Genomic DNA, 24,893 nt, shown 5'->3' on the forward strand with positions numbered 1-24,893 from the left:
GTGCATGCAACTGCTGAATTATACACAACAGCTAGTTTGCTTTATTTGATTCTTCCATGATTCTATAAATTCTGTGTTGTGCAGCATGGCAGATGCCAAAAGAAATGAACTTCCGGGACACCTGTATGCATGACCAGGCAGCTGCTGCTCCATTGTTATTGGCATTGATTTCACATTTTACTCATTTATCCAATGCAGAGCCAGAATGAATCTGGAATCTATCCCTGAAAACACTGCGCACAGGGAGGGGACCTCCTGAATGGGCTGTCAGGTCACAATAAGGCACACGTGCTGACACAAGAACAGCAGCAGCAACAACAGCAACAACAATAATAATACAAAGATGCTGATGATAATAATAATATGAGCTTTTAAATTCTGATAGGCAGATAAAATTAAGCATTATAGTCTCATTTTTCATATACTACACATATTTTCATAAATTGTTATTTTCATAAAAGGTTATAAGAGAAGACAATCAGCAGTGCACTTCACAAAATGAAACATTTGAAAACATTTCTCTGTCAATCTTTAAAAATCGTCCTGAGATTTTATGCCTCAGTGGAATATTAGAAATGCATCATATTTCACTCTTCATTGCAGCACATCTGCTAAGTTTAATTCTGAGAGATGCTGGAAGATTGCTAAACTTGATGAAGTCTTTGACTGCTGAAGTGATTCTTCTTGGATGTCATAGTATGCATTAAATAAAAGGGTATAAAAACCTGAAATGCTTGAGTGAAGTCCAAGTGATGCCAAAATTACAACAGAGAGGATAAGACGTCCCAAAGCATCCATGGTTATCTGAGTGGTCACCTAACTGCAGGATCTTTAACCTGTTCGTCTAGCTGATGTCTCCTATTTGCAGGTTCTGTAACCTGTTCGTCTAGCTGATGTCTCCTATTTGCAGGTTCTGTAACCTGTTCTTCTAGCTGATGTCTCCTATTTGCAGGTTCTGTAACCTGTTCTTCTAGCTGATGCCTCCTATTTGCAGGTTCTGTAACCTGTTCGTCTAGCTGATGTCTCCTATTTGCAGGTTCTGTAACCTGTTCGTCTAGCTGATGTCTCCTATTTGCAGGTTCTGTAACCTGTTCGTCTAGCTGATGTCTCCTATTTGCAGGTTCTGTAACCTGTTCTTCTAGCTGATGCCTCCTATTTGCAGGTTCTGTAAGCTGTTCTTCTAGCTGATGCCTCCTATTTGCAGGTTCTGTAAGCTGTTCTTCTAGCTGATGCCTCCTATTTGCAGGTTCTGTAAGCTGTTCTTCTAGCTGATGCCTCCTATTTGCAGGTTCTGTAAGCTGTTCTTCTAGCTGAGGTGCTGTATCCGCAGCGTCCTTAACCTCGACTTCTTGATAACGTTGATGTCTTGATAATATTTTATCCTACTTCATTTATATGTATTTCCCATTGTTTGGCAAGACTGCTGTGCTTTGTAAAAATGGTTGTCAGCCAATCACTGTGGAGTTAAGATGGTTATCATGTGTAGGAGAGAAAAGTACAGAATCTATGGAGAGATTGTAGGGCAGGGGCGGGGCTGAATCCTTTCTCAAGGACATCTGTCTGCTGTTGCTTCTCCTGAGTCAGTGATTGGAGGTTGTCAGTATCGTATCCTACTGCACAGCAAGCCTGTATGCATGAATTCCTTGAACTGTGCAGTCTCAATTCAATCATCTTAAATGGGTATGCCAGGACCTCTGTATTAATATTTGAAATCATTCCGCAATTAATAATTTTAATCAATACTGGCCCATTCATTTCTATTACTTATTAGCGTTTGTCTTGCAGTTGTTGCTGAATGCATACAACAGGTATTAGACTCTGCACTGGAAGTGGGGTTTGGGCTGTGAGGTCATCATTATTCACAGGAGAAGTGAAGTTGGGGAAACATTAGCTGGTGGAATTATCCTGTGGGGATCACAATGGCAAAATATATTTGTCAATGCACCTGCATTAGTTACACGTCTTGCTTGTACGATATACTCAGAGTATTTTCATTTGAATGCACACTGAAAATGCTGGAAATATGATGTTTGCCCCATGCACGTGTCAGTGACCCCCCCCCCCCCCCCCCCCCCCAATGAAGTTGAAGGCCACGCGCAGCCTTATCACCTGTGACTGTGGTGGTGGCTGTAAGGGGAGGACTAGCTACTATCTAAGACAATACAGTAGAGTACAGACACACCTAATGATATAACTTTATCTGTAATACTTTCATTGCGCACATCAAACCAAAGCTGATATCTTTGTTTTATGATCACTATAATGTCATTGACTTGTAATTGTGAGCCGGGTCTGTCCAAATCAGCCTTTCATTAGCATGTGAAAGGAGAGATATTGAAATTGCAGAGTCCTCAAAATCAGTTTCCTCCAAAATAAGAATGCCAGTTATTTAATACAAGTGTTTAATATTGGCCAAAAAACACGTTTATTAGGAAATAAAACATTTGCCAAAAATTTAAAAAACTGTAAGACCCAGTGCCTAAATTGGACTTTTTTCTGAATCTTCCAGCATATTCAGAATACTTTTCCATCAAGGCACTGGTTGATTCTGAAACAAATGTCAGATTTTTATTACTTTCACTTGCTGGAAAGCTGGCAGATCAGATAAAAGAAGGATATGAGCATATCCTGATAACCCTGCTCAGTTACTCATTGATGTGAGAGCAGAAAAAAAACTGTGATGTCTCTTTAGGACTGCATTATTATGTGTCATTAAAGGGACTTCTCAGTCCACATGAGATTTTACAGGTTCATTGATGCTAATAAGCATTAGCAGCATAGTAGCATGCAATTAAATTTTTAAATCACCCAAAACCTCTGGGTACTCCGGTTTCCCCCCACAGTCCAACAACATGCTGAGGCTAATTGGAGTCACTAAATTGCCCGTAGGTGTGCATGTGTGAGTGAATGGTGTGTGAGTGTGCCCTGCGATGGGCTGGCCCCCCATCCTGGGTTGTTCCCTGCCTTGTGCCCATTGCTTCCGGGATAGGCTCCAGACCCCCCGCAACCCAGTAGGATAAGCGGTTTGGAAAATGGATGGATGAAATCACCCAAGACTCTGACAAGGATAAGCCATAAGTTAAACAATTAGGAGTACATTATAAAAAATAAAAAAATAAGATTCCCAAGCATAAATATGAGTTTTGGTCAAATTATGCAATTCATATTCTGACTATTCAGCATACTTCTATAAAGGAATTCCCACAGAAATGCAGAAAGATCAATGAAAATTAAGTAGTAGTATATCACATCCATGTTTCACATGTAAAGTCTACAAGGCATTAAGACTTTTTTTGAATCCTTGCGTTTAATCGGCGATAAGACATCTCAGTTTTACGCATTAATTTAGGGCGTTCCACATGCGTAGTCTGAGTTGCGAAAAGCATGAAACGATCCCTTGCATCTGTGTGTAAACATATTTTGGTCGCAAGAAATCCTGAGCTGTCCTCTACTGACCCCTGGTGTCGAAATGTAATACCTGTTCACAGTACATATGTCTGCAGTGTACTGTAGTAGTGTACAAAAGTAACCACCTCTAGTGATAGAAATTAATATGTAGAAGACAAAACAAAGACAGGAACGTGAATTCGACTTTTCGGTCAAGGCAGCTTAAAATTATAGAAAGGTCAATTGTAACTGAATTTTAAGATAGTTAAAAAACAGTATCGTTTTTCATAGAGTGGAAAACGTTTTAGTATAATGAATAACTAGAATGAGAGTCACTTATCCAGTACATAGTCACTTGATGGCTCTGTCTACAGTCCAAAGCAGTACAGTAAACAAGGAAGTACACCATGCACTATATGCCAAACACACACACGAAAATGTATTATGAACAGTAAACGTTCTAAGCCACGCCCCTCCCAAACGCCAGCCAATAATCTGAGGGAGGGGGCGGGCGACTCTAACATACCGGATGTTGATAGACTCTGCAGGAACAGCTGAGAAGGAGAATAAAAACAGCTGCGACATTTAGCTCGAAAAGCAAACGAAAAAAGCGCATAAACAAGAAGCGAGTGAGGCTAATTATATGTAATATATATCCTGAGAACCAACAAACATAGGAAAAGGAGATTATAGACAGCCCAAAATCGACACAAATACTTGAAAAGAGGTGAGAGATGCGAGATTTTTGAGTCCTGTGGGGAGAAAATAGCAGTGTAGCTGTGTAACTAGCTGGCTGGCTAATTAGTGGGGGATGGGTGACAGACTTCGAACTGTTGTTTACCTTCGTCCACCCAATGAAATACAGTTAGTCTTTAGGTTGATTTTTGTCGCCCGTCTTGTGCTTTGGTATTAAGTTTGGTGTAAATAGACCGTAGAAGTACATTTGTAAATCGCTTCCTGTTTGAATAAGCGCCAGACGAACGAAAGTGTTCCTTATCCATTTTTACGTTACGTGCTCTAGGCAAGTTGAATGTAGGCGTAAGGTTTCTTTTTTGCTCCTCCTGTTTACTGTGGGCAGTGATGCTAAGTGATCATTTACATTTTATCGCTGCTGTTTATCACCAGCGCTGGAAACGTCGGCTACTCTACTTGCCCCTGCCGTTTTAATCTGCATATTGAATCTGTTTTTCTTTCTTTCTTTCGTTTAAAATGCGACTTTCCGTGTTTTAAATGAACGTGTGCGGTCTGCTTTGTTTTCACCACGGGCTTAGCCGCAGCGAATACGCAGGGGTGATCTGTTTACCTCTGATTTTACGAGGAGCCAAAAAGACTGGGCGGTCGTTGTATCATAGTAACATTCATATATAAATGCTGTACTTAATTAATATTGTTGGCATTTTTGTATATATAGTTGCCTGCCTGTCGCCACACGAAGTGCGGGGTTTGAAATATTGGCAGTTTCGCCTTCCTAATGTTAATGCATTTTTTATTCGTTCTCTTGTGGTCTAGAGACAGACACTACGCAATCTGATTTTGGTATCTGGATTAATGTGTTATCAACAAGTGAGTCATATTAAAATGGTTCATTGATCCTCTTTTTAACGGATGCATAAGTAGCAAATACGGTTGTTATATCAGGTGATAATACCATTATCATAGTTTTTGTCATCAAATATATGGCAGGATACTGGCAGAACGGATGTATATCATATTACCTCCAAAGCAGAAATGGGAGCAGGCTGCTCGCAGCGTTTTCTTTGATTTCCTCCTATTTTTATGTGGGGGGTGAATTTGCTGTAATATGTATTTAATATAATTTACTGTAATATTACTACATTCATACTACAATCAAGTGTGTACTTTAAGTACATCTTATGGAGTTTAGAGAAAAATATGCATATATTCAGTAGATGTTATTCAGTCAAGCTCGCATGTGCTGAGTAACCTTAAAATTTGTCACTTGCAGTGGTCACTCCTATCTTTGGACAGTAACAATGGGTCGGATTTTCCTCGATCACATTGGAGGCACACGACTCTTTTCCTGCGCAAACTGTGACACCATCCTGACCAACCGTGCGGAGCTCATCTCCACACGCTTCACTGGGGCTACAGGCCGTGCTTTCCTCTTCAACAAGGTACTCAAACACTGACCCATACCTCTGCATTCTTTGCCTGGGTCACAGGCTGTGCCTTTTCGATTAAGGTGCTTCACTAAAATGTTCCCCACACACAAGGCTAGAAATTATAAATGTGTGTTTGCCCCATAGGATATAAAACAGCAACTTCAGTCCCAAATGATGCTTTGCTGCTGGATCCTTCAGCTGTGATTATGCTCTTTGTCGCCATCAGGTGGTGAATCTCCAGTATAGCGAGGTTCAGGATCGTGTCATGCTCACAGGTCGACACATGGTGCGCGATGTCAGCTGCAAGAACTGCAACAGCAAGCTTGGCTGGATCTATGAGTTCGCCACAGAGGACAGCCAGCGTTACAAAGAAGGCCGCGTCATCTTGGAGAGGGCGCTGGTGAGGGAGAGCGAGGGTTTTGAGGAACATGTCCCATCTGAAAACTCCTGAAGCCCCGCCCCTTGCCAGGTCCGCCCTCCCCCATTGTCTCAATGATGGCTGACAGTGCCAGTGCCCCCGCACCCCCCCATGGCCCCCACACATCTCAGTGCCTCATCTCAAACTCAGAGCAGCACTGCTGACTTCTGCTCCTCCAGAGAGCAGCCCTTTTGGCTTTGGGTTGGGCAGATCCCCGACTTGCTAATCCTGTTATCTGCCATTTGGACAGATACGGGGCGGTGCTTTGAGGCAGGTATGTAACAAGCAGATCTGGCCTCGTCCTCTAGAGGTCACTGCCTAAATGCAGGAGCCACAAACATCCTCCAAGCTGGACCGATATCCATTTTCGATCTTGTGATGTCAGCGTGCTGTGATTGTTTAACTAAATGCGCTTCCTGTCTGTAAGCTGTTGCAAACTGCATACTACAGTAAAGAGTATATATTTCAAACTGCTTCAGGCAAGTTTGTTTGGGGAGGTGAAGGATATTTTCAACACATTAGAATACCATGTTCCATGATACATGCAGAGATAGAGAGGCCCTGTAGATGGCCTACAAAACATTCAGTCCTCAGTGCTTTCGGACATCACAAGTGTGCACGTCTGTATGTCTTGTCTTGTGTGGTGCTGTGATGGTGGGCTATTAAGACGGTATCTGCTACCTGCAGTGATCATTTTTTTCAGGACATTTTGCTTTGAAGTAGGAGTAATTCACATGCTATTACTTATTATTGTTGACAGTTTCTATTTGGATATAAATATTCCTTGTGTTGCGATTACTTTTCCCTTTTCCTGGGTTTCATCGCTAGTGATGGTGTCTGAATAAAGTTGGTGCTCTTGCTGAAAGTATCATTCTGCTTCATTTCATTAATGGTCTTCCTCTGTCCCTTGTGCTTTTAACTGTTACTGTGAACCCACAACACAGAGAAGGTGAGTGTTTCAGGCAGTCGATTGAGAAGGAGAGAGAATGTGTTGCTGTCATGCCAGTGTGTTGTGTTGAATATACGCAGTTGTTTCCTGGTGTTCGTCGTGTAGCTCCTAGGCAACCTTCAGCTACAGTGCACTCAACATTCAGCACTACTTCAACACTGACAATATTGACAGTAGTTTAAACTGGATCCTTAGTATTGTGAGTAAAAGCGATATAGAATGACCTCAATCAGCAGACATTGCTCCGCTAATATAACCACAGTGAAAGGAATGAAGAGCGTAATTAGGCGGTTTAGACCATTTTCTGAGTCTCCCGCTTGCCATAACTGTCAGCCACAGCTCGTATTTCATCAGTGCTGTTATCGAAGGTGAATCGTTCACTGAACCCAGCCGGATTGTTGCCGCCATTTGATCATGTATATTTAATCAATCTTTAGTGTACTTTTAATAAAGGTGTAGAATGACCTTAAGAAGAAAAATATATAGGGACAAGGTAATAAATATTTTATATGCATACAATAATCCTGTTTTTTTTTGTTTGATATACATATTATATACTGTATGGACAAACGTATTAGAACACATCTCTTAATCACTGAATTCAGGTGTTTTATTCGACCCAATCGCCACAAGTGTATAAACTTAAGCACCAAGCTATGCGGTCAGGTTTGCAAACATTTGTGAAAGAATGGGTTGTTCTGAGGAGCTCAGTGAATTCAAGCATGGTACTGTCATAGGATGCCACCTTTGCAATAAGTCAGTCCATGATATTCTTTCCCTGCTAGATATTCCACAGTCAGCTGTAAGTTGTGTTATTGCAAAGTGGAAGCGTTTAGTAACAACCAAAGCGCCCACAGTGACAGACCACATAATGTAACAGAGGGGGGTCACGGAGTACTGAGGCACATAGTGCATAAAAGTCCCCAGTGCTCTTGACTCAATAACTGCAGAGTTCCAAACTTCCTCTGGCATTATCCCCAGCACTAAAACTGCGCCGGGAGCTTCATGGAATGGGCTTCCATGGCCAAACAGCTGCATGTAGGCTTCACATCACCAAGCATAATGCCAAGCGTCAGATGGTGTGGTGTAAATCACACTGTCACTGGAGTCTGGGGCAGTATAAATATGTTCTGTAGCGGGATGAATAACGCTTCTCTGCCTGGCAGTGTGACGGATGAGTCTGGGTTTGGCGGTTGCCAGGAGGTGAACATTACCTGCCTGACTGCATTGTACCAACTGTCAAAGTTTGGTGATGGAGGGATAATGGTATGGGGTTGTTTTTCAGGGGTTGGACTAGGCCCCTTAGTTCCAGTGAAGGGAACTTTTAATGCTCTTAATGTTACACAACTTTACAGAAGAAAGATTTTTTAAAAATAAAAGTAGATTGATATAAATGATTAATCTTAATCCTACATTTTTGAAAATATTTTGATGCTCCATAAAAAGTCAATATATAGCCCGGACCTAATGCATTATTGTGCAATTAAATATTGACCAACATGAGCAGCAACCAGCCATTAATAATAGAAAACTGTACAAATGACAGTGTACCAGGAACTGTAGACCGTGCAGTCAGTTACAGTGGCACACCTATCATAATGGCACGCTCTGTTTTTCACAGTAACAAGCTCCTTGTTAATCTTGTATCACAAGGCTAATCTTGCTGGTATGCTCCTCTAAAAGTACAAAGCTCAGGCATTTTCATTAACGCACCCAAAATCCTTACAACTCTAGGGTGCTAATGACCAGAGGGTGTTGTTGACTTGAGGACAAAATTACATCTGTATGTACATGTACATGTGTAAACAATGTTTACATACCTTAAAATCACCAGACACAAAAGCTTGGCTAATGAATGTCCTAGAGTTCCATCCCACGCAACATGCCACAGGCTCCCTAATCAATTCACAGAGATCCAAACCTTTCACATGAAAAAACCTTTCATGACACGACCAGGTTCCACCCATTTCTGAAAGATATATTTTAGAGTAAAAGAATCAGGAATGACTAGATAAATAACAAAAAAAGACGTCAGCATCTGTTAGTGTTACAGGCATTGAAATTTACTGTAATTAAGAACAAGAAAATATAATTTGTACACAACCTTGTTATGTATTCAGATTGCAAATAGGTGTTAAATCAACATGCCCTTTTGCACTAATTTATAGCCTGCATTATAGTTTGATATTGCACCATTTTATTATTATTATTATTATTATTATTATTATTATTATATAATCATCATCTTTGTCCCAAAAAGAGTGTCAATGTTCTTTTTTTGGCAGTCTCTGTGGCAAAAAGTTGAATAAAGAACGACGTAGAAAATAGCGAGTGTGCTGGAGCACTCAAATTCACGAGCATGTTTGTGAACCACAAAATAATGCAACATTTATTCATAAATCAACATCATCAGTTAAGGTTAAATCATTGTTGACTTGAAAATCAAATCAATGTTGACATTCCTCGGTTGTTTCATTGTCTTTTCATCATGGGTGAATTTAGATCTTGCATTTAACATTGACAGATTTTTTTTCATGGTCAATCTATGCATTAAATCATGTATTTATTGTTAACAATAGTTCAACTTCCCACAAAATACTAAACTGAGCTCACATAATCACAAAAATGTGCACAAGATTTTTTCTGTTCTCAATTTATTTTTTATTTCAAGCCCTCAAATTAAGCTATTATTGACACCCATGTGAGACATTGTTTTTCCCTCAAGTGTGCTTAGGCAATACCCTTTCCTATGGTCAGGTCAATACAGTAAGCCTATTTGAACTGAGTTGCATACCCCCGTTCAATGATTCAGCCCACAACTGTGAAGGTGTGAGGTGAATAAATATGAATGGAAATGTGAATCCAGAGTAAATACACCAAAAGATTTTAATTGCAGGCAAATTCATAGCCAGGCAATCTTGCTCCAAAGCCAGCACAGGCAAAAACAGGATGCAAAGAGTTAGGCAAATGAAGGTCAGTAAAACAGACACAGGTCAGGCGAGGAGTGAGGTGCAAACAGAGATCAGGGGGTCAGGAGTCAGAGTTTTGGATCAGAACAGAATCAGTAAACAGATAATCATACAGGAACCAGTCAAACTCTCTGAAACTGATAAGATCTCATACCAAACAGCAGCGTAAGGCACAGTGAAATAGAGCCGCTAATAAATCTGAATCTACCACAGCTCGGGGAGGTGTGGCTCTCCATAGAGAAATGGTTCTTCTGGCAGGAGATAGGAGATTGGTGATGAGGACCCAGTACAACAGGTTTTCCCATGACATAGATAGATTTTTAAAACTAGAGTTCTTCATTTGGATGCATGTGACTTCCAACTTTTTGTGCACTGTGTAGCACTTGTTTACTCCCCTGTCCTTCGGACGCTGAAAGTCAAGTTCTGTTCTGTTACACAGTCTGTGTGTTGATTTGCTGTAACATCTCCTTTTTCCATCTCCAAACAGACCCTTCCCACTTTTTCAGTGCAAAACTACTCAAGGCTAGGCTTAAAAATGTTTGGGGCTATAGCTGCGAGTGATCAGACCTAACAATGCCTATTATGAGTAGTCCAAGGTTAGTTAAGGTGCTTTCCCAACAAAGCTCAGGAACCTAGTTCCTCGTTCCAAGTTGCTGGGCCGTCTCAACCGGGAACTTTTTTAGCTCCTGACCACTTTCATGTGTTACTTTCCCACCACGCAACAGAATCTGTGACCTTTATACTAAATAAGCATGGGAGATACTGAGGTTAATTACAGTTGCCAGATAGCCCATAGGTGTATGTGTGTGAGTGGATGAATGGTGTGTGAGTGTGCCCTGCGATGGATCGGTGCCCCAGCCTGGGCTGCTCCCTGCCTTGCGACCATAGCATCTGGGATAAGGTGTCATAACCTGCTCGTACGATCCTCCTGTGTGCCACGCCCCCTCATTAACCATGTGTGCTACGTCGATTGTGACCAGCTATTTTCTCTCAGTTTGAGTAGTCCTGTGTATTTAGTCAAGTGTGTTTCTGCAGACCGGTCATTGACATTGTTTTATTATGTTGTGCTCTGTCCATAATAAAACCCTGTTTTTTGGATTTCCGTGTGCCTGATCCTGATTTCCCCTCTCCCTGCTCACTGTTACACCTTTACACCAAAATAATAGAGGATGAAGTCATTTTGTTAGTTATTGGGGGGATCATTTGCAATCAATATGGGACATCACCATTTATTAATATTCTATTTACATGTCCTGTGACATATGTTTATAATTTATTATTAGATCTGACCAGTAAATCTATCTTTTGTTTTTCATAGAATAAAAAAACGATGTGCTGTTATTCCACTAAGTGCTGGCAAGTTGTCACCAACTAAATTTCCTTCCCCCTCGTTCTCACCATTGTTTGACTCTAATGAGCTACACCTGTTTCCTTAATAAAGCCTTTGCCTCCACCCTTGCCCTCATCGTGACACAAGTATCAGCGTGGGCATGAGTGTCATTAAACAGATGTATGTTGGCTATCCATCATATTTTCTGACGCAGAAATATGGAGGAACAGTGCCCACAATGTCACATTTGTGCATATCTGCTTATATCATACTGCAAAACATTTACAATAAATGCACTTTGCTTTTTACTCTCAAGACCAAGGCAGAGCACCATACAAAAAAAGAGAGAATGAGATATAGGGTAAATGTATTTAAATTAATATGAACATGTCTTGATTTTCCACTATACTTCATTAAAAAAAACAGTGATTTATAACTATTCTTGACCATTAATCGATATATATCATGAGTCCATATCTTTTAAAATATATTTTAAATGACCACTGCATTTAAAATTTCACTTGTTACAAAGATATAATACAATGATTCATAGTCAATTTATCATTAACACATATAAGTATATCACAAACCTATAACTCTGAAATCACATTTTTTCATCTCAGTGAAGTCCAAGTATTCTTGTATGAAATGCAAGTATCGAGTACAAGTATTCTTGTATTCAAGTATCCCCAGGGACCCACAGACGGTCCATATTTCTGCTCCCTCCCTGCTCTCTACTAAACAGTCCATATGCTTGTGCAACTTTAAAGAAATATATTATTTGTCATAAAAAAAAATTTCCTGTACAAATCAGACTATAATTTACATTTTATGAAAGTAGTGATGATAAATAAATAAATGCTCTGTGAAATTCTATGTACAAAATCCAGATCAGGAATCATTCCTTCCTTTTAAAAATACACTATGATACATTCTGGGAATTTTTGACATTATTGAAAGAGCTTTTGCTTGTGATCTTGTTCAGAATAAGTATGATGACTGGAAGGATGGATGGATGAAACAGCTTCTCTTCTCTTCTCTTCTCTTCTCTTCTCTTCTCTTCTCTTCTCCAGTACAGAACATTCAGATTTCTTCCCATGACAATGCAGGTAGAGGATGTTGATGGCATTCTTACATTTGCAAACATGTAAGGTGACACAGACAAACTCTTCATTGGCACCAGGCCATACAGCAATAGTATGGGTGACTGACACTGAGATCTTCAGTACAGCAGTAAAGTCCCCATATACAGATGCATTAAGTTACAGTGGCGTGAGCTGAACTCTGTTCTCCAATTTCAAGTGAGTCAGTATATTCTCGTAATCAGCCATACTGTATACTGCATGTCTCCTATTGTGAGATCCAAGTCAGCCACAATCACCAATGGCTAATCGTTCACATGCAAGTACATTAGGCTGCTACCTGAAATTTGGTTCAGATGGGCAGAAGGTATATGGATGAGAGTGGGGTGGGGAGAGAGAGGAGAAGCAGCAGGAAAGGGATGATGATGTTGAAGCGAATTGCTGCAGCAGAGTTTGGGGACGGAATGCCAACAGTGTTTTGGAGGAAAGTGGTGAATTGAGACATCTTAGTAAAGGCCTGTACTGGGGGAGAGGTGGCCCTGCTGGTGCTGGAGGTGTTGGTCGTTATCACTGCAGCCTGGAACCAGGTGCTCCCCTGTTTGCAGAGTAATGGGTCACCTGCATCACCCTGATGTGAGGAGAGAGAGAGAGAGACAGGCAGACAGGAGGAGTGAAAAGGGATAAAACACAACACAGCCTTCAGTCTGACTGGAGCTGAACACGCAGCACAACTGAGAAATGACTGGCAGATACAAGCAGCAATAGATGTGCATCCTTACCTGCTGCAATGTCACAGTTCTGATACAGATGTTGGAAGAAGATGCACTGCCCCCACAATCTGCCACTGTTGTATTCTGCTGCTGAATATCTGGGACTGTCATATGTGGGAAGGACGGTTTTAAACTCATGAAGTATTTCATATAACTAATGCAGTGTGATACTGACACAGAGGTTCACACACACTAATGCACTCGCTCACCTCCTCCCTGGATGCCCCTCCATCCCGTCACCCAGCACTGTGTCCCAGTTTTGAGGGCGGTATTGTCCAGCTCCAGGCACACGGGCTGAATGTAGTTGGTCAGGTTTACGCTGGTGGCCAGGCGGAGCACAGCGATGTTGGGACCCGGCAGATTGCTCAGAGTGATGTTGGACACCTCCACTGACACATTCATAGCCAGAACCACTGTCCACTGGCTGCTATTAAGCTGAGAGCTGGGGGAACACGGTGATGCAATCAAGATATACGAGGGTTTGCAATGTAGCGGAGGCCCGCTGCTTTTAAATACTGAACTGGAGTTAGGGGCAGGGTTAGGAATTAATTTTATCCCTGACTTCATTGTGTCCTTCAATCAGTACTTCAAATTGTATACAAGATTTTCTTTGTTAATTGTTTTCAGGATTTTGTTGAGGTTAGAGAGATTTTAATAATCTTAAATTAACCTTCAGTTCTGCCTGTACTGACCTGTTGAAGCACTGGGCTGCGCTCATGACAAATTTCTCTGTGATGAGAGTGCCGCCACAGATGTGGACCCCATTCATCTGCAGGCTGACTGCCCAGGGCCACGTCCCTGCTGCCCCCGACCCACTGCTCCCAACGTTGTTTAGGGGGGCGAGACCACATACACCTGCTGAGGTGACGGAGGTGGGGGAACAAAGGCAGAATATTAATACAATACCTAGGATCATGTGCTGAGATCTACGCTGCTCATACTCTGTTACTCTTCCTTTGAAGTGCATTTATAACATTAACCAGTGACCAGCCAATCAGAGAGAGAGCATTTAGTGTAATTATTTGAAGGTTTCCTGTGTTGTAAGTGGTCTGTCTGAGGAAGGCAATCACACAACAGACACAATAACAATAATCTAAGGACAGAATGGGAAATTGGAGATGGGAAACATCAGGCACTCACGTTTGGCAGTGGTGGGGGTAGTGGTGGGGGTAGTGGTTGGAATTGAGGTAATGGAGGGAAACGAACTGCAGGAGTCGCTGTTCGTCCCACTGGAGGTAAATGTCACAAATCCTGGTTGGTTGGTGGTGATGACGGAATTGATCCAGGCCTGATATTGAGACACCCTGGTATAGACTCCAGGGTAGTTGGGCTTGGCGCATTTATAGCCAAAACTTACAATCCCAGCCTGGATCCAAACAGACCCCTGTTTGACCACCAGTGGACCTCCTGAGTCTCCCTGCACAGGTGGAAACAGAATTCCATCAAAACTGGAACAAATATCAATTATACCAAACATGGCATAGCTGCTCTCAGCAGCAGATGATATAAAAAGAAGATTGTGGAGAAGCTGCCACACCTGACATGAGTCCTTTCCTCCTGCTAGCAGACCAGCACACATCATGTTGGCTGTGATGATGCCCTGCCCATACAGGCAATTACACTTTTTGTTTCCAACGACTGGTACCTGTACTTCCTGTAGGATGCCAGGTGAGGGGAGGTTGACTGAAAGGAAAAATAAACAACATTCTTTATACCATCATGAACAAGAGGCTTTAATATGTTTAGTAGGTGTCAATATCTGTGAATTTTCAGTGATTACAAACATAGATCCAGACACAAAATTACTATTAACATCCTGAGCAGACAGGCAGCACGTTAGTTACTGAAATAAGGAGCAAAGCTGGCAGTGTCATGTCAGGATGGAAATGATCACGTACCATCCCAGCCAACATTTCCCCAGCCGGTGATCCATGTCTCAGTGCCAGTGTAGAAGGTGCTGCTACTGGCTGCCAGGCAAACGGGCTGGATGTAGTTGGTGAAGTTTACATTGCTGCTGAGCTTCAGAAGAGCCAGGTCATTGTCATGTGTAAAACCGCTGTATTGTGGATGAGTAATGATGAGGCTGAGGGTTCTGGTTTGTTCATTTGGGTTTGAAGCAAATTGTTCCTGAAGCCCCAGATAAATATTCCAGCCATTTGTACCTGTGCTGAAGGAAGCATAGCATCAAATAATCAGCAGAAATCAAGCTAAATAATAGACACTTTTTGCAAGTTGGATGCCTCTCAAACTTTTCATGTCAGTTTTAACATTGATACTGTTATATAAAATCAACTCTCTTGGTGTTTCCCAATGTGGTCCTTGGGGAGACCAACATTTTTGCTCCCTCCCAGCTCCTGGTATGGAGTTTGGAGGGAGCAAGAGGGTCCCTAAGAACCAGGTTGTGAGACATTAACCTATATGACTCACCTCAAGAAGCAGTGGGCAGCAGAGAGCACCCACATATTGTTGATTAGGGACCCTCCACACACATGTTGACCATTCCAGTGTAGACTGGCCTGCCAGGGCCAACTCCCCACGGGGGCGTTCTGACCCCCCACTATCCTGGTGTTAAGTGGAGCTTGACCACACACTGGGGAAGGGGAGAGGGGCAACAGATATAAAGCAGTTTGCACAATGTTCCCACAGACATTACTGTGCTGGTTTTGGATATTGATCAGTTCATTTGTTAAGCACTAGTTCACCAGCGTTTAGTGTTTTTATAAATTTGTAAATTTTGTGTTATAAGAGAAAGAATAAAGCCAGCATACTAACAAACTTACCATTCGATTGTGCGTTTGACTCTAAAATGGGAGAAAACAGCTTTGGTTAATTACTATAATGTGACTGAAAATGCGTTCATGAAGATTATGTCTTTGTTTTACATGGCAAATGTCAATGTCCATCCAGTCATCCATTCTCTTTAGCCACTTGTCCTGCTCAGGGTAGCAGGGGGTCTAGAGTTCATTCTAGAAGTTACAAGTACAAAGCAGGGAACAGCCCAGTATGGGGCGTCAACCCACCGGAGGGCACAGAAATGGTAGCTAATGCTGTGTGGAGTTATCAAATTGCACCTACGGCCAATTTCATAACTCCGATTAACCTCAGCATGTTTTTGGACCGTGGGGGGAAACCGGAGTACCCAGAGGAAACCAATGCGGGGAGAACAAACTCCATGCACAGACTCGAACCCTGGTTAATCTCAATGTGACACCTTTTAAATAGTTGTAACCTATCACATATGAGTACAGGTTAAACAAATGAACATTAACAAAGGTAACTTTCCCAAATCCTCTGTCATCACAATCCCACCCATTCATCTAGTTAATCTCAGATGTTTCCATACAAAATCAGCAGTGACATGTGGCACTTGGTGCTACAGGCTTTACTCAATATACCAGCTTCAACAGCATGAAATGTAGTGAAGGTAGAGCACGCACAACACTCACATTTGTCTTTGGAACCTAAACCCCACACATTTGCAGCTAGGTAATTAAGGCCCTTATTTTCATTGTAATCATGGTGTCCTCATAGGCTCAGCTATGCGCCGTTTCAGTTCATTAGCGTGGGTGGCTGGTATGCAGCAGCTCTGAGATGGACGCTGGGAACTTGGATAAAAACCTTCCTTTCTAAATTTCTTTACTATATTTATGATGTTCTGATATGTATCTTTCTTATGCTGAACAATTAGCCCTCAGGCAAATGTCCTTACTAACACAAATATTTCCTGTACTTCAGGCTGATCTGGTAGTTGCTTTAACGAGGAAGTGCTTTTTAAAAAAATACATTACTGACTGCAAAGTGAGTCATGGTATAGTAATAGAACTTTTATCCAAAGGCACACTGACCATACAGATGATATAGATTGAACGTGTTTTGCATGATCGCCTGGGTTAAATGATAATTCTTAGACAGGGGCGTGTGGTAGGACACAGTGCCTCAGGCTCTTTGCTCTTTGCTCGGCAAGTCAGCGTTCTGTGTACATCCAGAAAGTAAAGCCTGCAGTAAAATGCTGAGGTTGCATAGCATTGTGTGAGTTTGTTGATTCTTTCTGCAATTATTTAAACATTTTTTTCAAACTACGGCAATTTCAAGATTTTACCAGTTTTTTAATTTTTTTTATTTTTTTATGCTTTAACAAATGTCATGAGTAAATTCCTAGTATTATTTTTAATTTGACCACAAACCATTCTAAATGTATTATATATACAACAGGTCGGTTTAAGCTACTGTTATCATTGCCAAACAGCAAAAATCTTGTAAATTTATATATATATATATATATATATATATATATATATATATATAATATAATAAAAGTTTTAATTAATAATTAATTTTTCACTAACCTATATAGAAAAGCTTGACAAGTCCATGATGATGAGGCATCTTAAGCATAATAAGGTAGTGTAGAGCGCATTTTAACAGATTCCCTTTCTTATGTAATTTACAATAAATTTAAAAGCCTTTTTCCTGAGTATTTTAAAATATTTCTTATGTAAGAATCAGACAGCACTGAAGTGCAGATGCTGGCCTGTTGAACACACAGCACTTACCTGTATCCAGTAGGCTAAGCACTGTCACAAAAAGCACGCAGCTCCTGAATGCCATTGCATGAAGCTCAGACTCCGGTCTGTCTCTGTTTGCATATCTCTCTTTCTTCCAGCAGTTTATATTGTGGACCAGTCCAGCTACTAGCACATCCTACTCTGGCTGCAGGAGTTTCAAACATTCCCAACCCCTTAGACATCACTTTTCTCATCTGTGTTTCCTTCTTCCTTGTTGTCATTTCTTATATAGAACCGTATGATTCTTTCCTTTCATCACAAGCTAGTATCAGAAATGTCAATGAAGTATGTAGTGTGTCATGACCTGCCTGTCCAGTGCTCCTGTGTGCCACGCCCCCTCATCATCCACATGTGCCTCCCCGATTGTGCCCAGCTGTTCCCTGTTATTTCGCCCTGTCTTGTGTATATCAGTCCGCGTCTTCCTCAGTTGGGTGTCCGTCATTGATGTTAGTACGTTGCTGTGTACCCCCGTCAGCCCTAATAAACCCTCGTTTGCCCATATCCTGCCTACCTGCCTCATCCTTCCCCACTTCCTGACTGCCTGTTTGCCCGTCCAACCCGCGAGTGACAACATAGTGCAATTAATTTAAATGTACCTTAGCTTAGTGTAAGTCCAGCTTTTAATTACTATTTTTCCCCTGCTATCTGATTCTTTGTTGTCATTCTAAGTATTCATGTTTCTTACTTTATACTTGTGTAGGTACCAGTCAGGCCCAGCTCCTCAGGGGGGGACAAGGAGGCCCAGTCCTCCCAGTCACAGGGCAGGCGCTCCCACCCAAGAGGGAGAGAGAAAGAAAATTGTATTGTTTATATATTTCTGTATTATTATTACTGTGATGGGCTGGTCCCCCGTCCTGGTTGTTCTCTGCCTCGTGCCCATAACTTTCAGGATAGGCTCCAGATCCCCCGCGACCCAATAGGAAAAGCGGGTTGGAAAATGGATGGATGGATTATTATTATTATTATTATTATTATTATTATTATTATTAGGGGTCCAAAGCAATTGTGCTGTGGACCTTGAATGTTTTTCTTAGGATTTTTCTCATTTATTATTATTGTTGTTATTATTTTACGAAAATGTTTCTTTCTTGTCTGCATCAGCTTACATTAAAATATTCTCAGACTCTGTAAATATCCATCAATCACCGTTCATGTGCCCAGCAGCGAAAACTCAATCAGTGCAGAGACGTGAAATTTCAAGTTCTTCTCTGACCCTCAGTTGCCAAGTCCACATGTTCCAAGCGACTTTGGGTTTGTTTGTCTGTAAAATCAAATGTTTTTAGCTGATGGTTGCAGTTTTTTTAACTTGTTTCTAAAGTGTAGTTAGTTACTTGGACTCACTCCCCATCTTGTGTTTCAAGCGAAACTGTGGAGTTTGTCCTGTTTCAGAATCCCGTTCCCTACAGCCCTCTCCTTCCCCATACAAATCAAAACCGTGCGAATGATGGAGTTTCTTTGCCTAGTTTGCCACCACTGCCAGTGACTAAGTGTGTGAAGTACAGGAAAAAAATATAATAAAGAGTGGGAGAAAGAGTATGTTAAAAGACTAGATTCAACTTCCGGGGGGGGGGGGGGGGGGGTGTCAATTCAGGGGCAGTATGCAGATTCTTTGAGCCTAAATTGGAAACACAGGCACTTAATGCAGATCCTGTTCAATACAGATCTGCATTACATACACAAAAGAAAAAAAATGGACACCTTATTTCATAATTATGACTTACTAACAGGGGAGGCATGGTGGTGCAGTGGTTAGCACTGCTGCCTCACACCTCTGGGTCCCAGGTTCGAGTCTCTGCCTGGGTCACATGTATGTGGAGTTTGCATGTTCTCCCCATGTCATCGTGGGGTTTCCTCCGGGTACTCCGGTTTCCCCCCCACGGTCCAAAAACATCCTGAGGCTAATTGGAGTTGCTAAAATTGCCCGTAGGTGTGCATGTGTGAGTGAATGGTGTGTGAGTGTGCCCTGCGATGGGCTGGCCCCCCATCCTGGGTTGTTCCCTGCCTCGTGCCCATTGATTCCAGGATAGGCTCCGGACCCCCTGCGACCCAGTAGGATAAGCGGTTTGGAAAATGGATGGATGGATGGATGGACTTACTAACAGGATCTTGTGAGTAAGAGAAAAAGATCTTAAAATGTAGCCTATTGTAACAACACATAGGAAGTGAAATTAAACAAGATTAAAATAAAGTGAAAAAACCCACAAAATACATGTTTTCATATATGAAAGTAAAAGCACCTTTTGTCACACAACACGCAAAATTTTCAGACCTGTTTACATATTTTCAATTTATAGATATTTGAACATTTTTGAAGTTGTTTTTGAAGTTACATTTATAAAAAAATTACATGCAAACCCTAAGGGTGTAGGTTCAGTTACATTGGTGTAGGTTCAGTTACATTGGTACACTGTCAGAAAACAGAGCCAACCCTGAAACAGCTACGGTACAAACAACATTAATGTACCCCCAATTATAAAAATGTTCCTTAGATTTCTGTACCTTAAAAGGCACATTAACCTACAGCTAGTGTACAATTGGCAGACCTTTGAGGGTACAGCCCAGTGACAAGTAATATTACCCTCACAGGTACAAATTGGTCCTTTTTTCCTGACAGCATAGGGACCAAATCAGAGTGTGAAGGTTGAATTACCAGAGCAATTAGGAACTCCCTTATTCACACACAACGCTCCCACAATATCCATTGGGACATGTCCCTACCATCCGTACCCAAATCTATGCCCTTATATGTGCCCTAAGTCTGAAGGAGCTGGATTAATAAAATACCACCATCTCACACTGACCCATGTACAGAGACACACTCAGAAATGGAAAGACGGAGGTTCTTTTCAGGCTCTTTATTGCAACACTCCTGAAACTTTCAGAAAGCCTGCAACACTATGAAAATCCAGCATTGTTCCAAGAACACATGACTCACAGTTACCTGCAGCCAACGCCCCGATACATGAACTTCCTTCTTAACAGCGGTCAGTAACATGTTCCGCTTTCGAAATTCCAAAGTGCCACATTACTGTCTGTGTACAAAGTGTTCAAAAAAGACAGAAACACTATGATAAATGATAGCAGAGAAAATATACATTGCCACACATTTGTCAAGGCAAATGGTTTCAAAACTACTAAATGGCTAACACTTTACTTGAGGGCACATGAATAATGTAGTAATGCACGTTTACTTAATGCATTAATTAACCAGTAACTAAGTGTTAGTTATGTACTAATCCCATGCTCATTCATCATGAATTTATCGTGATCAGTATTTCATGAGGAAAACTACCTTAGTTTGTGATTTGTTCTTGAGTAGAAAATGAGTTAAGTGATTTTTGCTCCAAGTTAAGTCTTACCGTTATTAACTAATTAGCTAACTGTTAACTAATCCTGTGCCTGAATGTAATATATGAACTGTCATGATTGATTAATGAAGAATTAGCATGGGATCAGTATGTAACTAACACTTAGTTAATGAATGTATTAAGTAAGCATGTACTACTACATTTTTCCTCTCAAGTCAACTGAATGTCCCCCTGAAGTAAAGTGTGACCTACAAAATGTAATGAAAGACAAGGAACATGAGTAAAAAAACACATACACTAAATGGTTGTTTCATTTATTGAAGTAAAATGGTTATCCCACACCTATTTATAGATAAACAATTTCCCTCAAAACTTAATAACTGGTTGTGCCACCTTTATCAGCAACAACTGTGATGTACATATTGTAGAATATTGTGTTAGCTTTACACCAGATGTAACAGGTCGCTTTCATCCAAAGCAACTTATATTCTGTTTGGAGGGTTAGTCAGTTACTGTAGCAGCAGTATCCAAGAGTCTTCCTCAAAGGCCCAATGGTGAAATAACTTTGCCGACCCTGTATTTGGTGTTTGCTAAGGTGTCTTATATAAATTTTTCATTAAAGATCTAAAACAATTAAGGGTTTTCACTGCTTTTGTCTCAAGCATTTACTGTAATCGATTCTATATCTGTTAATCCTGTTAACCTTTGTGAACTATTGAAGGAACTATTGAAGGAACTATTGAAGGAACTACTAATGAATAATGAAATTCTGATGTCATGTTTGTTCATCATTAATGAATCATGACTCAACTTTTATCTTGAGTAACAACTATACTTGTTTACGATTTGTTTGCAATTTATACTTTAGTAGCTACTGAGTTATTACTAAGTATTTGTACCCCATCAAGTAAAGTGTTACCCAATGAATTATGTCAAATATGCCAAAACAGAAGAAACCACTTTTTCACAGCACTGTCGCAAAAGTAGGAACACATACACTTCCGGAAATAAGTGTAAAAATTTGTACCTTTCCTTGTCACTGGGGCTGTACCCTTAAGGGGCCTGCCAAGTGTACCCTAGCTGTAGATAAATGTACCTTTTAAGGTACAGAAATGGAGTGTGAGGAAATTTTTTTTCCATTGGGGTAGATTAATTGTACCAGGGCTGTGTCTAACAGTGTGTGAAGAACTTGATTACCCTCGATTTATCAGCTGTACACTCTCAGAAAATAGGGTAGGGTATCTCAGAAAATTTGCACCTTTGCTTGTTACTGGTGCTGCACCCTCAAGGGCCTACCATTTGTACTTTTAGCTGTAGGTAATTGTACCTTTTAAGATACCGAAATGGACTCTGAGGAACATTTATGTACCATTGATGGTTCATTAATGCTGTTGTACCTTTGGGATGTTCCTCATAGTCTATTTCTGTACCTTACAGTTACAATGGTACAATCCCAGTGACAAGTGAAGGTAAAAAAAATGTTTACCCCTTTTTCAGAGTGTACTTTTTACCTGCATTAGTGGAATAATCTTTAATCTCCTTATATCCATATGGGTACACCCTCCAGCATGTCATGACATGCAGCTCTCTGCCAGTCTTTGCATTAATGCTTTAATGCAGCTACTCTGTCGTTTTCCAGCCTGAATCACCTTGGAATGCAGCTCTTCTCCTGAAATGTCACTTTGCTGGTCCAGGTCCAAAGAGAACAAAGACTCATACAACCACGTGTCAGCAGCACAATGCCACGACATCATGTGTTCAGATGTATCTAAAAATAATATGATAATTCAAAGGACAACAACCTTCCACTTAGAAATATGTTATATAACCAGCAGTTTCTGGCATGCGGTTCTAAGCATCTCCTTGCTCATAAAAACATTCATTGCCATGTGAAATAATCCACCAGACAACTAAACAATGCCCTGCAGTTGTGTAATAGAGTGTTTCCCAACCTGGACCTTCCAGGAGCTGGAAGGAAGCAACAACGTGGCCTGTCTGTGGGTAACTGAGCCCCTGGAGGTCTGGACCGGTTTGGAAAACACTGGTAATAAGTTCAACAATTAGTAGTTAATAAAAATATCATATAATTTAATCATACTTGGGGTCTTCACAGCTAGTGTACATACAGGGGTTGGACAATAAAAGTGAAACACCTGCTTTTAGATCACAACAATTAATTAGTATAGTATGTGGCCTCCTTTTATGGCCAATGCAGCTTTACTGTAGGAATGACAGGTACAAGTCCTGCACAGTGGCCAAAGCGATTTTGAGTCTTTCCTCTAGCAGATCAGTGGCCAGGTCACTACGTTATGCGGGAGGAGGATGTTTCGGTACTTGCTTCTTCAAAACACTGCAAAGTTGCACAATAATATTCAGGTCTGGTGACTGTGCAAGCAAGGGGGAGATGTTCAACTTCACTTTCATGCTCATCAAGTCACTCTGTTACCAGTCTTGTTGTGTATATTGGTGCATTATCGTCCTGATACACTGCACCGCATTCAGGGTACAAAGATTGAACCATTGGTTGAACATGGTCTTCCAGAATGGTTCAGTAGTCCTTGGCAGTGATGCGCCCATTTAGAACAAGTAGATGGTCTAGGGAATACCATGATATTGCAGCCCAAACCATCACTGATCCACCCCCATACAGCAGTCTGGGTATGCAACAGTACAGGCAGTAGGCCTCTTTTGGGCTTCTCCACACCATAACTCACCTACATGTGGGAAAGGCTGTGAAGGTAGATGATTGATTTTTGAATAAATTGATCATTCCATCGTCAAACAGTTACACATACATAGGTATTTCTATCCAAAGCAACATACATTTTTTGTGAAGGTGGGGGGGGGGGGGGGGGCATCACCTGGGCTTTGACTGCTTCTGGGTCAAAAATACTAAAGATAACGTGCTACTACAACATTAAACAATTCCATAAGTGGTGAGGGAGGAAGCCTTGGCCTGCACTGGAGGAGAGGCGGTCGGTCTTTACGGTCTTTATGGTCTGTCTCTGCTGTGCTGTCTGGGTTCACCCCTGAAAAGGAGTTCAGCTGGGGCAGCTCAATGGAGAGACTTCACACTGGCATCAATCATGTGTGGATGTGGCAATCTCAGCACACTGCGTGCTTAGGCTGTTTCTCAATGAAAGTGAAACCAGCATTTAAACAACAACCCATATATGAAGCTACCAAGCAGCTTATGACAGTCAATATGATATATTTAAGTGGTAACACTGTACTTGATGGGGCACAAATAATATAGTATTATGCTGTTATTTATGCATTACAGTAATTAACCACAAACTAAGTCTTAGTTGCATACTGATCTCATGTTAACTCACCATTGAGGAATCATGACAAATGTTTTATCTCAAGCAGTTACTCTATTTGTTCATGATTTGTACCATCAGTGGGAACTGAGTTATTATAAAATATGTCTGCCCATCAAGTAAAGTCCATCCATTTATATAATATACTGGTTCTTCTAATTATTGGGGCATGTTTATTTTCTGTTATCACCCAAGGTGTGAATCATTATACTTTTTAAAGGATTATTATTAATATTATTTTAAAAAAGCACATTTCCTGGTCCTGTTTTCTTTTTTCTTTCTTTTCATTTGTTGTTTAGCAAGTGTTCATACATTAGGAAACAAAAACCATCAGATATGGCTTATGTGTAGGCAGTTGGGAAGAGTGCAGAAATAAGTCGGCTGTGGTGTTTTTTATTCACCCCTCTTTCCTGGGTTGTTTTATAATTTGCATGTTGTGGGGTGTTGTGTTTTCGCTTCTCCATGCTTTAGAGCTACTCTGCCAAGTAGTTCCACTGTAACCCACTCCAAGATTTATTTACCAACTTTTTCATTTAGGGTGTACTCACACTAGATGTTGTGTTCTGTGCTTATGCACGTTTGACCCCCAAAGTCCAGTTTGTTGTCTACTATGATTGCTTGACTAGTTAGATCATTTGATTCAGTTGGACTCGGGTATGGAATGCATAG

The 24,893-nt window shown here is 41.0% G+C and overlaps 2 protein-coding genes across 5 annotated transcripts in view; one reads left to right on the forward strand and one right to left on the reverse strand.

Annotated features, from left to right (window-relative positions):
• Positions 1–3,904: 3,904 nt before the first annotated feature.
• LOC125715170 (protein yippee-like 5) lies at positions 3,905–6,793 on the forward strand. Of its 2 annotated transcripts, none has more exons than XM_048986470.1 (3): positions 3,905–4,114; positions 5,354–5,522; positions 5,737–6,793. In XM_048986470.1, exons 2-3 carry the CDS (start codon positions 5,382–5,384, stop codon positions 5,959–5,961), a joined length of 366 nt encoding a protein of 121 aa, XP_048842427.1. In that variant the 5' UTR covers positions 3,905–4,114; positions 5,354–5,381; the 3' UTR covers positions 5,962–6,793. The 2 variants fall into 2 exon arrangements, with proteins under 2 accessions (XP_048842427.1, XP_048842428.1); XM_048986471.1 differs by lacking the exon at positions 3,905–4,114 and adding an exon at positions 4,144–4,950.
• A 4,675-nt stretch (positions 6,794–11,468) lies between these two features.
• Positions 11,469–24,893, reverse strand: part of LOC125715162 (prostasin-like) — a 32,115-nt gene continuing 18,690 nt past the window's right edge. Inside the window, exons 1-10 of one of the 3 annotated variants that reach the window (XM_048986453.1) lie at positions 17,582–17,775; positions 15,809–15,829; positions 15,456–15,618; positions 14,927–15,195; positions 14,566–14,711; positions 14,169–14,445; positions 13,721–13,886; positions 13,238–13,470; positions 13,038–13,132; positions 11,469–12,886 (exon numbers count right to left, since the gene is read on the reverse strand). In XM_048986453.1, the coding sequence (XP_048842410.1) occupies positions 12,611–12,886; positions 13,038–13,132; positions 13,238–13,470; positions 13,721–13,886; positions 14,169–14,445; positions 14,566–14,711; positions 14,927–15,195; positions 15,456–15,618; positions 15,809–15,829; positions 17,582–17,636 (1,701 nt within the window). In that variant the 5' untranslated portion in view covers positions 17,637–17,775 and the 3' untranslated portion in view covers positions 11,469–12,610. Of the gene's footprint in view, positions 12,887–13,037; positions 13,133–13,237; positions 13,471–13,720; positions 13,887–14,168; positions 14,446–14,565; positions 14,712–14,926; positions 15,196–15,455; positions 15,619–15,808; positions 15,830–17,581; positions 17,776–24,893 lie in introns of those variants that run through there. The other 2 variants (XM_048986454.1, XM_048986452.1) reach the window with 2 other exon arrangements.

Source organism: Brienomyrus brachyistius, chromosome 19 (genome assembly GCF_023856365.1).
Source record: "Brienomyrus brachyistius isolate T26 chromosome 19, BBRACH_0.4, whole genome shotgun sequence".
Lineage (NCBI taxonomy): Eukaryota > Metazoa > Chordata > Actinopteri > Osteoglossiformes > Mormyridae > Brienomyrus > Brienomyrus brachyistius.